The sequence below is a fragment of the Mercenaria mercenaria genome, chromosome 9, assembly GCF_021730395.1.
Source record: "Mercenaria mercenaria strain notata chromosome 9, MADL_Memer_1, whole genome shotgun sequence".
Taxonomy (NCBI): domain Eukaryota; kingdom Metazoa; phylum Mollusca; class Bivalvia; order Venerida; family Veneridae; genus Mercenaria; species Mercenaria mercenaria.
In genome coordinates this window covers 67,063,658-67,076,077 of record NC_069369.1, presented here as the reverse complement: position 1 = coordinate 67,076,077, position 12,420 = coordinate 67,063,658, and the positions used below count along the sequence as shown (strand labels likewise).

At 38.1% G+C, this 12,420-nt stretch overlaps 1 protein-coding gene across 2 annotated transcripts in view; it reads left to right on the top strand.

Moving 5' to 3' along the window:
• The window catches only part of LOC123547340 (uncharacterized), a 125,049-nt gene that overhangs the window by 35,947 nt on the left and 76,682 nt on the right, over positions 1-12,420 (top strand). For both annotated transcript variants that reach the window (XM_053551627.1, XM_053551626.1), the window contains 4 exons: positions 4,747-4,971; positions 7,503-7,730; positions 8,236-8,394; positions 11,690-11,958. In XM_053551627.1, the coding sequence (XP_053407602.1) occupies positions 4,747-4,971; positions 7,503-7,730; positions 8,236-8,394; positions 11,690-11,958 (881 nt within the window). The remainder of the gene's footprint in view (positions 1-4,746; positions 4,972-7,502; positions 7,731-8,235; positions 8,395-11,689; positions 11,959-12,420) is intronic.

Here is a 12,420-nt window from a genome sequence, read left to right as displayed (position 1 = left end):
TGCAAATATCTTAATAAACCCTTACCATGCTGGACACGATTGGTTCTGTCTTTGGGACCAGTGTAGATCATGATCAGCCTGCACATCCATCTGATTATGATTGCACTGTGCGCTGTTCAGCAAGTATCATTTTGGTAAGCACCCCTTTTAATAATTAATGGTACTGTCCAAATTGGAAGATGGACAAATTCTTTATAGAAATTTAGCAGGATAAGGGTTAATTTATCTTGACAGAAATTTATGGGAGTTAATCATGAAAAATAGGTGCAAAAACATTGTATTGTTATAAAGTTTGTTGGTCAGAAGTGAAGAAGGGTTATACATTAAAAATGTAAGAGTGAAAAAAATTAGAAAAACAGGGACTTTGAAATGTTGCAAAAACGTTTACTACCCAAAGTTTGTAATAAAAAAGTGAATTGAATAGAGCCAGTTGGTCCCTGTTTACAGGTCTTGAGGACAAAGTCGACATTATTTTGTTTCATTTGACATCAGTTTATTTTGCTTCCATGAAATATATATACTTTTTAGCCAATGGCTCATGGTGAGCTGTTGTGACCGCTCAGTATCCATCTGTAAACAATTAAAAAATAATCTTCTTCAAAACCACTGGGCAGATTTACAACAAACTTCAGAGGAATGATCATTTGGTGGCTGCCTTTCAAAATTATTAAAAGAACTGAATTCCACTCAGAACTCTGGTTTCCGTTTAACTTAAAATTTGACTTACTGAACTACACCTTAATATTTTAGCATCAGCTTTGACATTTGAAATTGGGAACAGATTTCAATACTTACTTATATTTGACTGTTTGACCTAATTGATGTCATGTTAATAAGTGGGTCTTGTGTTGTCAAAACTAAGAAAAAAAGTCAAATTTATAAGGAAAGCTTGTAGACAATAGAAGCCTAATTATTAGGGATGGGAACGAATACTGAAATCAATATTCAAACATTCGATTTGCCATATTCGAATATATTCGAATATTCGGCTTATTTTAATGGAAGCTTTAAATTCTTATTAAGTGACTGGCATATACACAATATATGCCGTTGTTTAAAACGCCTAAAAAAATGTTTGTTTCGGGCAAGTTAAACCCGTCGACCCTAGCATTTTATTTCATGATTCTGCCAGTATAATCATGAACATATTTAACTTATCCAATGTTTTAGCTTCAAAATGATTTAAAAAAACGTTCAAATTGATTAAAATTTAGACCGTCACACTTTATCTAAAAATAAGCACGTCACATGTCGCGCTGTTGTATTACCACCGCCATTTTGAAAATTTTCAATTGGCGTGTAAAAAGCCGATAAACTAAACGAGGGCAGACTTAAACCATCTTCATCATGATCGTATGCATCAATCATAAGTTATTTCTTGATTTTATTATAAACTACTTCAAAATTTATTTTAAATACGGCCGATTTCAGTAAATGAATTGCCCGGGCGCTGTGGATGAAACCGATTCTGCGAACGATCTGAAATGTCATACAAAATATTGTAAAAAGATCGCCTATACCTTTAAGTTTTGTATTGTTTTCGAAAAAAAAAATTCTACAATTTGTTACATAAAACAGGCGCCAATAAAAAAGAACAAAAGCTAAAAAGGCGTCACACTTACGCCTGTTGCAAACTGTCAATCCGTAACGATGACCCCCAGCTGATCATGCATTGCATTTTTAGCTCACCTGTCACAAAGTGACAAGGTGAGCTTTTGTGATCACGCGGTGTCCGTCGTGCGTCCGTCCGTCCGTGCGTGCGTGCGTGCGTCCGTCCGTCCGTAAACTTTTGCTTGTGACCACTCTAGAGGTCACATTTTTCATGGGATCTTTATGAAAGTTGGTCAGAATGTTCACCTTGATGATATCTAGGTCAAGTTCGAAACTGGGTCACGTGCCATCAAAAACTAGGTCAGTAGGTCTAAAAATAGAAAAACCTTGTGACCTCTCTAGAGGCCATAATTTTCAATGGATCTTCATGAAAATTGGTCAGAATGTTCATCTTGATGATATCTAGGTCAAGTTCAAAACTGGGTCACGTGCGGTCAAAAACTAGGTCAGTAGGTCTAAAAATAGAAAAACCTTGTGACCTCTCTATAGGCCATATATTTCACAAGATCTTCATGAAAGTTGGTCAGAACGTTCACCTTGATGATATCTAGGTCGAGTTCGAAAGTGGGTCACGTGCCTTCAAAAACTAGGTCAGTAGGTCAAATAATAGAAAAACCTTGTGACCTCTCTAGAGGCCATATTTTTCATGGGACCTGTATGAAAGTTGGTCTGAATGTTCATCTTGATGATATCTAGGTCAAGTTTGAAACTGGGTCACGTGTGGTTAAAAACTAGGTCAGTAGGTCTAAAAATAGAAAAACCTTGTGACCTTTCTAGAGGCCATATATTTCACAAGATCTTCATGAAAATTGGTCAGAACGTTCACCTTGATGATATCTAGGTCATGTTTGAAACTGGGTCACGTGCCATCAAAAACTAGGTCAGTAGGTCAAATAATAGAAAAACCTTGTGACCTCTCTAAAGGCCATATTTTTCATGGGATCTGTATGAAAGTTGGTCTGAATGTTCATCTTGATGATATCAAGGTCAGATTCGAAACTTGGTCACGTGCCATCAAAAACTAGGTCAGTAGGTCTAAAAATAGAAAAACCTTTTGACCTCTCTAGAGGCCATATATTTCATGAAATCTTCATGAAAATTTGTCAGAATGTTCATCTTGATGATATCTAAGTCAAGTTCGAAAGTGGGTCATGTGCCTTCAAAAACTAGGTCAGTAGGTCAAATAATAGAAAAACCTTGTGACCTCTCTAGAGGCCATATTTTTCATGGGATCTGTATGAAAATTGGTCTAAATGTTCATCTTGATGATATCTAGGTCAAGTTTGAAAGTGGGTCACGTGCCGTCAAAAACTAGGTCAGTAGGTCAAATAATAGAAAAACCTTGTGACCTCTCTGTAGGCCATATTTTTCAATGGATCTTCATGAAAGTTGGTCTGAATGTTCATCTTGATGATATCTAGGTCAAGTTCGAAACAGGGTCATGTGCGGTCAAAAACTAGGTCAGTAGGTCTAAAAATAGAAAAACCTTGTGACCTCTCTAGAGGCCATACTTGTGAATGGATCTCCATAAAAAATTGGTCAGAATGTTCATCTTGATGATATCTAGGTCAAGTTTGAAAGTGGGTCACGTGCCATCTAAAAGTAGGTCAGTAGGTCAAATAATGAAAAAACGTTGTGACCTCTCTAGAGGCCATATTTTTCATGGGATCTGTATGAAAGTTGGTCTGAATGTTTATCTTGATGATATCTAGGTCAAGTTTGAAACTGGGTCAACTGCGGTCAAAAACTAGGTCAGTAGGTCTTGAAATAGAAAAACCTTTTGACCTCTCTAGAGGCCATACCCTTGAATGGATCTTCATGAAAATTGGTCAGAATGTTCTCCTTGATGATATCTAGGTCAAGTTTGAAACTGGGTCACGTGCCTTAAAAAACTAGGTCAATAGGTCAAAGAATAGAAAAACCTTGTGACCTCTCTAGAGACCATATTTTTCAATGGATCTTCATGAAAATTGGTCAGAATTTTTATCTTGATAATATCTAGGTCAAGTTCAAAACTGGGTCACATGAGCTCAAAAACTAGGTCACTATGTCAAATAATAGAAAAAACCACGTCATACTCAAAACTGGATCATGTGGGAAGAGGTGAGCGATTCAGGACCATCATGGTCCTCTTGTTCTTGTTAATTGGACAATTTTTGACATGCACCACATTTACGCCTATTGCAAACTGTTAATTCCCGACGGTGGCCCCTACCAATTATGCATTGCAATTTTCTTTTTAATTGGACATCTTTTGACACGCGATAAACAAACACGTTTATTCTGCAGATTAGAATTAGCACGCTTATATTGCCCAAAATCAGCGATACTTATTAAAAACAACTTATTCATTAATTTACAAATATTCGAATTTGATTTTCATATTCGAATATTTGGCCGATTTTCGAATATTCGAACATTCGTTCCCATCCCTACTAATTATGTCTCCCACCACACAGTGGTGTGGGAGACATACTGATTTACTCCTGTCTGTGTGTGTGTCTGTGTGTCACAAAGCTAAATTGTCCACACTCTAAGTCGGACATTTCTCATCCGATCTTTACCGAATTTGAACAAAATGTGTTTGCCAGTAAGTGCTCGGCCAATTTGATAACTAGCCAAATCAGCCCAGGCACTTTGGAATTATGGCCCTTGAATTACAAAAAAAACGCTCAGATTTCTTGCGCATTTTTGACACCAAAAGGACCCCTATACTACTTTCAGAAGTAGTATAGGGGTCCTTTTGTTGCCAAAAAATGCGCATATGCTCTAGTACTATAGGAGTCCTTTTGGGGTCCTTTATGTGCATGTGCTGTAAGTAAACAGTATATAAAGACTGACTTACTATTTAGATGATTAGGCAGTTGTGGGAGACATGCGCCTTTCTCAAAAGCAGCTCTAGTTTGGCATTTGAATTCATCATCTTTGGTTGTTTATGGCAAAGGTACTCAGGCGAGCGATTAAGGGCCATCATGGCCCTCTTGTTTTCATTTGACTACCAGCATAATTTGCTTTATTTGGCTTTACTGGTATACATTGTTTCACTTGACTATTTTTGTTTTGTTTGACTTTATTTTGACTATATTTTGCTTGACTATATTTTGCTTAATTCTACCATAATTTGTTTCATTTCAGCCTCATTCAGGGCAATTTACAGTGCATTATTGAGCACACAAAGGGTTGTAAGACAAAACAGTACCACTTGCTCTACACTATATGCATTGAGATAGAGACCCTGTTTGAACTTGGCACCTGTGTCAGTAACTACGGAGATCCCCTGTGTGGAACAGTTGGCATTCTCTCTCTTAATTATCTCATGGTCAGTGATTACAGAGAGTATTCATACCACTCTGTTTGCAGGTATTATTTCTAAATTTATTTATTCATATTTTTTGATCTGTTTTGTGCGCAAGCCCATTCTATATATTTACTGACATACATTGCTGCCATTTCGAGTTGAGTCGGCTAATTCTGTACGATTTCAGATGCCATTGGCATTTACTATTCTTAGGCTTTGTTGATGGTTAAAAGTCAACTTGCTGCCTAATGTGGAACAAGTGCGGATCTTTCTAAATGTATTTATAAGCCCTTAGCTGATTGGATAATCATTGTTTAGGGGAACATCATAAGCAAATTAAGGATGTGCAATTTCATACAGTAGCGGCAAATTCCGTACTCTTGATTAAAGTGGTGTAATTGGCATTTTTTTAATTTAAAAAGTGCGTTTCTATGACTGTGTAGTACTCGTATCCAGTTAGATTTTGTGATGAGGTCATACACATCATCTGAGTGAAAAGACGTACAACAAACAATAGATTGACTGGTTTTTAGCTCACCTGTCACAAAGTGACAAGGTGAGCTTTTGTGATCGCGCAGCGTCCGTCGTCCGTGTGTGCATGCGTAAACTTTTGCTTGTGACCACTCTAGAGGTCACATTTTTCATGGGATCTTTATAAAAGTTGGTCAGAATGTTCACCTTGATGATATCTAGGCCAAGTTCGAAACTGGGTCACGTGCGGTCAAAAACTAGGTCAGTAGGTCTAAAAATAGAAAAACCTTGTGACCTCTCTAGAGGCCATATATTTCAAAGGTCTTCATGAAAATTAGTCAGAATGTTCACCTTGATGATATCTAGGTCAAGTTTGAAACTGGGTCACGTGCGGTCAAAAACTAGGTCAGTAGGTCAAATAATAAAAAAACCTTGTGACCTCTCTAAAGGCCATATTTTTCATGGGATCTGTATGAAAGTTGGTCTGAATGTTCATCTTGATGATATCTAGGTCAAGTTCGAAACTGGGTCATGTGCGTTCAAAAACTAGGTCAGTAGGTCTAAAATAGAAAACATTGTGACCTCTCTAGAGGCCATACTTGTGAATGGATCTTCATAAAAGTTTGTCAGAATGTTCATCTTGATGATATCTAGGTCAAGATAGAAAGTGGGTCACGTGCTGTCAAAAAGTAGGTCAGTAGGTCAAATAATGAAAAAACCTTGTGACCTCTTTAGAGGCCATATTTTTCATGGGATCTGTATGAAAGTTGGTCTGAATGTTTATCTTAATGATATATAGGTCAGGTTTGAAACTGGGTCAACTGCAATCAAAAACTAGGTCAGTAGGTCTAAAAATAGAAAAACCTTGTGACCTCTCTAGAGGCCATACCCTTAATGGATCTTCATGAAAATTGGTCAGAATGTTCACTTTGATGATATCTAGGTCAAGTTTGAAACTGGGCCACGTGCCATCAAAAACTAGGTCAGTAGGTCAAATAATATAAAAACCTTTTGACCTCTATAGAGGCCATACTTTCCATGGGATCTGTATGAAAGTTGTTCTGAGTGTTCATCTTGATGATATCTAGGTCAAGTTTGAAATTGGGTCAACTGCGGTCAAAAACTAGGTCAGTAGGTCTAAAATTAGAAAAATCTTTTGACTTCTCTAGAGGCTTTATTTTTCAATCGATCTTCATGAAATTTGGTCTGAATGTTCACCTTGATGATATCTAGGTCAGTTTTTAAACTGGGTCACGGGCAGTCAAGAACTAGGCCAGTAGGTATAAAAATAGAAAAACCTTGTGACATCTCTAGAGGCCATATTTTTCAATAGATCTTCATGAAAATTAGTGAGAATTTTACTGTGATGATATCTAGGTCAAGTTCAAAACAGGGTCATGTACCTTCGAAAACTAGGTCAATAGGTCAAATAATAGAAAAACCTTGTGACCTCTCTAGAGGCCATATTTTTCAATGGATCTTCATGAAAATTGGTCAGAATGTTCACCTTGATGATATATAGGTCAAGTTCAAAACTGGGTCACATGAGCTCAAAAACTAGGTCACTATGTCAAATAATAGAAAAAACGATTTCATACTCGAAACTGGGTCATGTGGGAACAGGTGAGTGATTCAGGACCATCATGGTCCTCTTGTTGCTTATTACAATCCTAGTAAGAAACAACTAGAAAGAAAGGACTGTGTGTGGGAAATTCTGAAACTGTACGAAATATTACTCATGTACGAAATTTGCTGACTGGACTGTAGAGCAAAAAGCAGTGTAAAGCATTTAGAGATATGGAAGTGTCTAGGGGTACGGAACTGAAGCTCTAGAGGCGGAGTTTAGAAGTACAGGTCTGTATCTATAGACACGCCTATCAGGAATTGACCAGACCAGGCAGTTGTGTTTTGAGTGTAGCCGTAAATTGAGTCCATGTAAACTTGACTGAAATTGTCTGTTCCATGAGTGGTATGTTTGCTCAAGAGAACAGTAAATGACCTTTAACAACCTTATTCTTTTATGTCATCTTTCCTAACTTTCTTTATTACTATTTTACCACCATTATATAACTGAAATACTGTTGGAAAACGGCATTAAACCCTAACAAACGTGCTATTTAAGGCAATATGAAGCCACTTCCGTCATGGTAACTGACATCGTTGAAGAAGAGGAAACATGCACTGCGATGCAACTTGAGGAACTGCAGACGGCTTTCACATTTGCCCAACACCAACTGTCGGGAATGTGTATAGCCAATGTGGACCCTCCACCTATTTGTGATAGGGAAAAGGTACTAGAAGACTGTCTCCGCGATAAAACTTGGTTAGTGGCAGATGCTAGTGAATGCAGGCAAGTTTTGTTTCAGATATTTAAACTTAAGCCTGCTGGTGACAACTGATTCTTCCTTTTTGGCCAGTGCAGACCAGTACCATTAAATGTTTAAAGGGAGGAATACCAAGAAGATACTGGCTGAAAAGCAAACAGTGCAGATTATGATCAGACTGCATTGATGTACAGGGTAATCATGGTCTAAACTGGCCACAAAGGCAAAACCAATTGCCACCAGCAGGCTGAAGGTTAATCTAATTTATAATATAGGAGGTTCACATACATATGTAGATGTAAATACTTCTGCTGGAAACATGCTTGTGAAGTGCATAAGATTCTCTGCACAAAACTATGAAGTAAGTTGATATTTGGATTTAAAATAGTGACACTAAGATCATTTTATATGGGTTATTTGAAATATTTAATGTTAATTGAGTTTGCTTTAACCTTAGCACTAAACCAGGTTTTTGTATCTCTGCTGTTTGCATTTTGAGCATACCAGTAACCTGAGAATTGTACTTTTCAGTCCGGCAATGTTAGGTGCCTTTATGAATTGCTGCATTGATCTAACAAGTGGTTGTAATTCTGCGGAGAGAATTACCCTGTTTATTCCAGTTAACCAGTTCTTTGAACTGTTGCCCAGCAACTGTGACGAGGATCATGAATATGATCAGGATGCATTGATGTAAGTAGGCTTTACTCAGTAAACTGACATCATCATTGCATGTAGGCTATACTCAATGAAGTATGACACCATCTGTTATGGCAGCCTCAAAGCTCTTTTTTTTTCCCGTAATAAGCCAGTAACTGTTCTTGATTCTCCTGGTTGAAGTCTGTTTTTGCGGTGAGACTTTGCCTATGTCTGTTGTAATTAACATAAATGCAGATTCCCATTCTTTTGATATCGATTTGTTGTCATTGGTATTGAAGATGGACAACAAAATTATAGACAGTATGTATAGGCAATATACTTTATTTATGTATTTGCAACATATGACATCATCAATGCAAGTAGGCTTTACTCATTAAGCTGTGATGTCATCAATGTATGTAGGCTACACTCAGTAAGTTGGGATGTCATCACTGCAGGTAGGCTTCACTCTGTAAGCTGTGATGTTATCACTGCAAGTAGGCTTCACTCAGTAACCTGTGATGTCATCACTGCAAGTAGGTTTCACTCAGTAAGTTGGGATGTCATCACTGCAAGTAGGCTTCAATCAGTAGCCTGTGATGTCATCACTGCAACTAGGCTTCACTCCGTAACCTGTGATGTCATCATTGCAAGTAGGCTTCACTCCGTAACCTGTGATGTCATCATTGCAAGTAGGCTTCACTCCATATCCTGTGATGTCATCATTGCAAGTAGGCTTCACTCTGTAACCTGTGATGTCATCATTGCAAGTAGGCTTCACTCCATAACCTGTGATGTCATCATTGCAAGTAGGCTTCACTCAGCAAGCTGTGATGTCATTATTGCAAGTAGGCTTCACTCCGTAACCTGTGATGTCATCATTGCAAGTAGGCTTCACTCAGTAAGCTGTGATGTCATCATTGCAAGTAGGCTTCACTCCGTAACCTGTGATGTCATCATTGCAAGTAGGCTTCACTCCGTAACCTGTGATGTCATCATTGCAAGTAGGCTTCACTCCGTAACCTGTGATGTCATCATTGCAAGTAGGCTTCACTCCGTAACCTGTGATGTCATCATTGCAAGTAGGCTTCACTCCGTAACCTGTGATTACATCATTGCAAGTAGGCTTCACTCCGTAACCTGTGATGTCATCATTGCAAGTAGGCTTCACTCCGTAACCTGTGATGTCATCATTGCAAGTAGGCTTCACTCCATAACCTGTGATGTCATCATTGCAAGTAGGCTTCACTCCGTAACCTGTGATGTCATCATTGCAAGTAGGCTTCACTCCATAACCTGTGATGTCATCATTGCAAGTAGGCTTCACTCAGCAAGCTGTGATGTCATCATTGCAAGTAGGCTTCACTCCATATCCTGTGATGTCATCATTGCAAGTAGGCTTCACTCCGTAACCTGTGATGTCATCATTGCAAGTAGGCTTCACTCCATAACCTGTGATGTCATCATTGCAAGTAGGCGTCACTCAGCAAGCTGTGATGTCATTATTGCAAGTAGGCTTCACTCAGTAAGCTGTGATGTCATCATTGCAAGTAGGTTTCACTCACTAACCTGTGATGTCATCATTGCAAGTAGGCTTCACTCAGTAAGCTGTGATGTCATCATTGCAAGTAGGCTTCACTCCGTAACCTGTGATGTCATCCTACTCACCATGACGTCGGCATTGCCATCACACCTTGGTTAAAATTTTTGTACCAGTCCACATTTTGACAAAGTTTTTCGAGATAAAGTTTTGAAACATTCAACACTTGTTAACCATTACCATGTCCAGTTTTAGGCAATAGTTTGTAACTCTATCAAGGATTTTGGCTGAATTTATAATGGCCCCTTTTAACTTACAAATCTTGTTTATGTTTTATTTGGTGTAAAGTGTTTGACATATGGCTTTGAAACTTTTATCACTTGTTTATTATAACAGTCTCTATTTGTAGGCAAGAGTACATAACTCTGTCAACTAATATGGCTGAATTATGGCCCTTTTGGACTTGGAAATCAGTTAAACTTTTCATACCATATGTTTTGCACTACCTGTTTGTCATCTGGCTTTAAAACTTTTACCGCTTGTTTACTATCACAGTCTACATATGTATGCAAGACTTCATAACTAAGAAAAGGACTTTAGCTCAGTTATGGCCCTTTTTTGACATAGAAATAAGTTAAGTTTCTCATACCATTCCATATTTTGTCTAAACTGTTTGATATATTGCTTTGAAACTTTTAACACTTTGGTTACCATCCTGGTCACACATTGCCATATAGTGCAAGACTTATCCAAACGACAAATGCAGGTACAGTACAGCCTCTCCAGAGTGGCCCTCTTTTAAGCAAAAACCTCTGTAAAAACATCATCAAAATTTCCCTTAGCTGAAATATACTATCAAATTTACCTCTGCAGAACAACAACCTCTACATAACAGTCAATATTTTTATCTCCCAAAGGGTATTGCTCTACAGAGGTTGCACTGTACATTGTTTGTCTTATCTAAAATTCTTTTCTTTTGTCTGAAAATCTATGATAATATTTGGACCCCATACTTCCGTCAATTCTTTGAATAGTCAAGCGCGCTGTCAACAGACAGCTCTTGTTCAGATAGCCTTGTTAATATAATGTCTTCAGCATCCATGGGCAATTAGACAAAAATTTATCATTTTAACCCTTACCTTGCTAAATTTCTATAATGGACTGGTCCATCTTCCAATTTGGACAGTACCATTTATCATTTGAAGGGGTATTTACTGAAAAGTTACTGACTGAATAGCGAACAGTGCAGACCATGATCAGACTGCACGGATGTGCAGGCTGATCCTGGTCTACACTGGTCGCAAAGGCAGAATCAATTGTCTCCAGCATGGTTAGGGTTAAAAATGTTTTTATTCTGCAGGGTCCTCTTGAGTACTAACTTTTGAGTTATATTACAGCTAGGTGTTAATTTTCATTTTTATATCAAAACTGGTTCAGATTTTCAACATTATTATAACTTGGAAATCTTGAAATTGAGCTTTAACATGTTTGAATTCTGAAACTAGTCCACAGACTAATTTTTGTAACCTTTGTACAAGGCATAAAAAGTCTCAGTGCCATGTCTGTATTTACAATAAAAAATGCACATTCAAGTATCTTTATGATTTATGTAACAGTGAAACACAGATCACTGTAGGGTTGATGGTTTGAGCACCTGGGCTTCCTTGAAAAGTCTATGTTCCCAGGTCATTTTCCTTATATTTTTTATGTTTTGATCAGTTGAAATACTAGATATGTCTTGAGCATTTTGTGCATCCCCTTGCGAACCAACAGTGTTTTACTCTACTTACACTATTTTCTATCTTTCAGGGCAGAGATATTTGTTCGGGATGAGCTGTCGGTAGTTACGAGCGCATACTTAACTTTCATTGAGTCTATAAAAGAATCTCTTATCTACGGCTCTCTTAGCTTCATAGAGGACATGTGCAAATTTGCTGGTGATCTGAAGTCTGCCTTGTCAGATACTGAGTCCAATCCATTGCTGTCTGCCTATGGTGCAAACAGTGCTGATGCAATAGTTCAACAGTTACAAGATTTATGTGTTGATACCACTGTGACAGATGAAGATGTTGAAAAGGGTAATTGAGCCACACCATGAGAAAACCAACATAGTGGCTTTACGAACAGCATGGATCCAGACCAGCCTGTGCATCCGCATAGTCTGGTCAGGATTCATGCTGTTCGCTAACGATTTCTCTAATTCCAATAGGCTTTGAAAGCGAAAAGCATGGATCCTGACCAGACTGCGTGGATGTGCAGGCTGGTCTGAATCCATGCTGGTTGCAAAGCCACTATGTTGGTTTTCTCATGGTGCGGCTCAGTTTTAGCACTGATGATTGTCTGCATAATGGAGTTCATTGATTTTCAGTGAGGTTTATGGCCCTTGATTTATTGTAGTTGTACCCCACAAACAACAGCAAGTTGTAAGAGGGGTATACTGGTTTCAGGTTGCCCGTAGACAGAATCTTTTGTGCACCAACTCTCCTCATCATGAAACAATTTATGAAACTTCACACAAGTGATCAGTAACAACAGTAGTT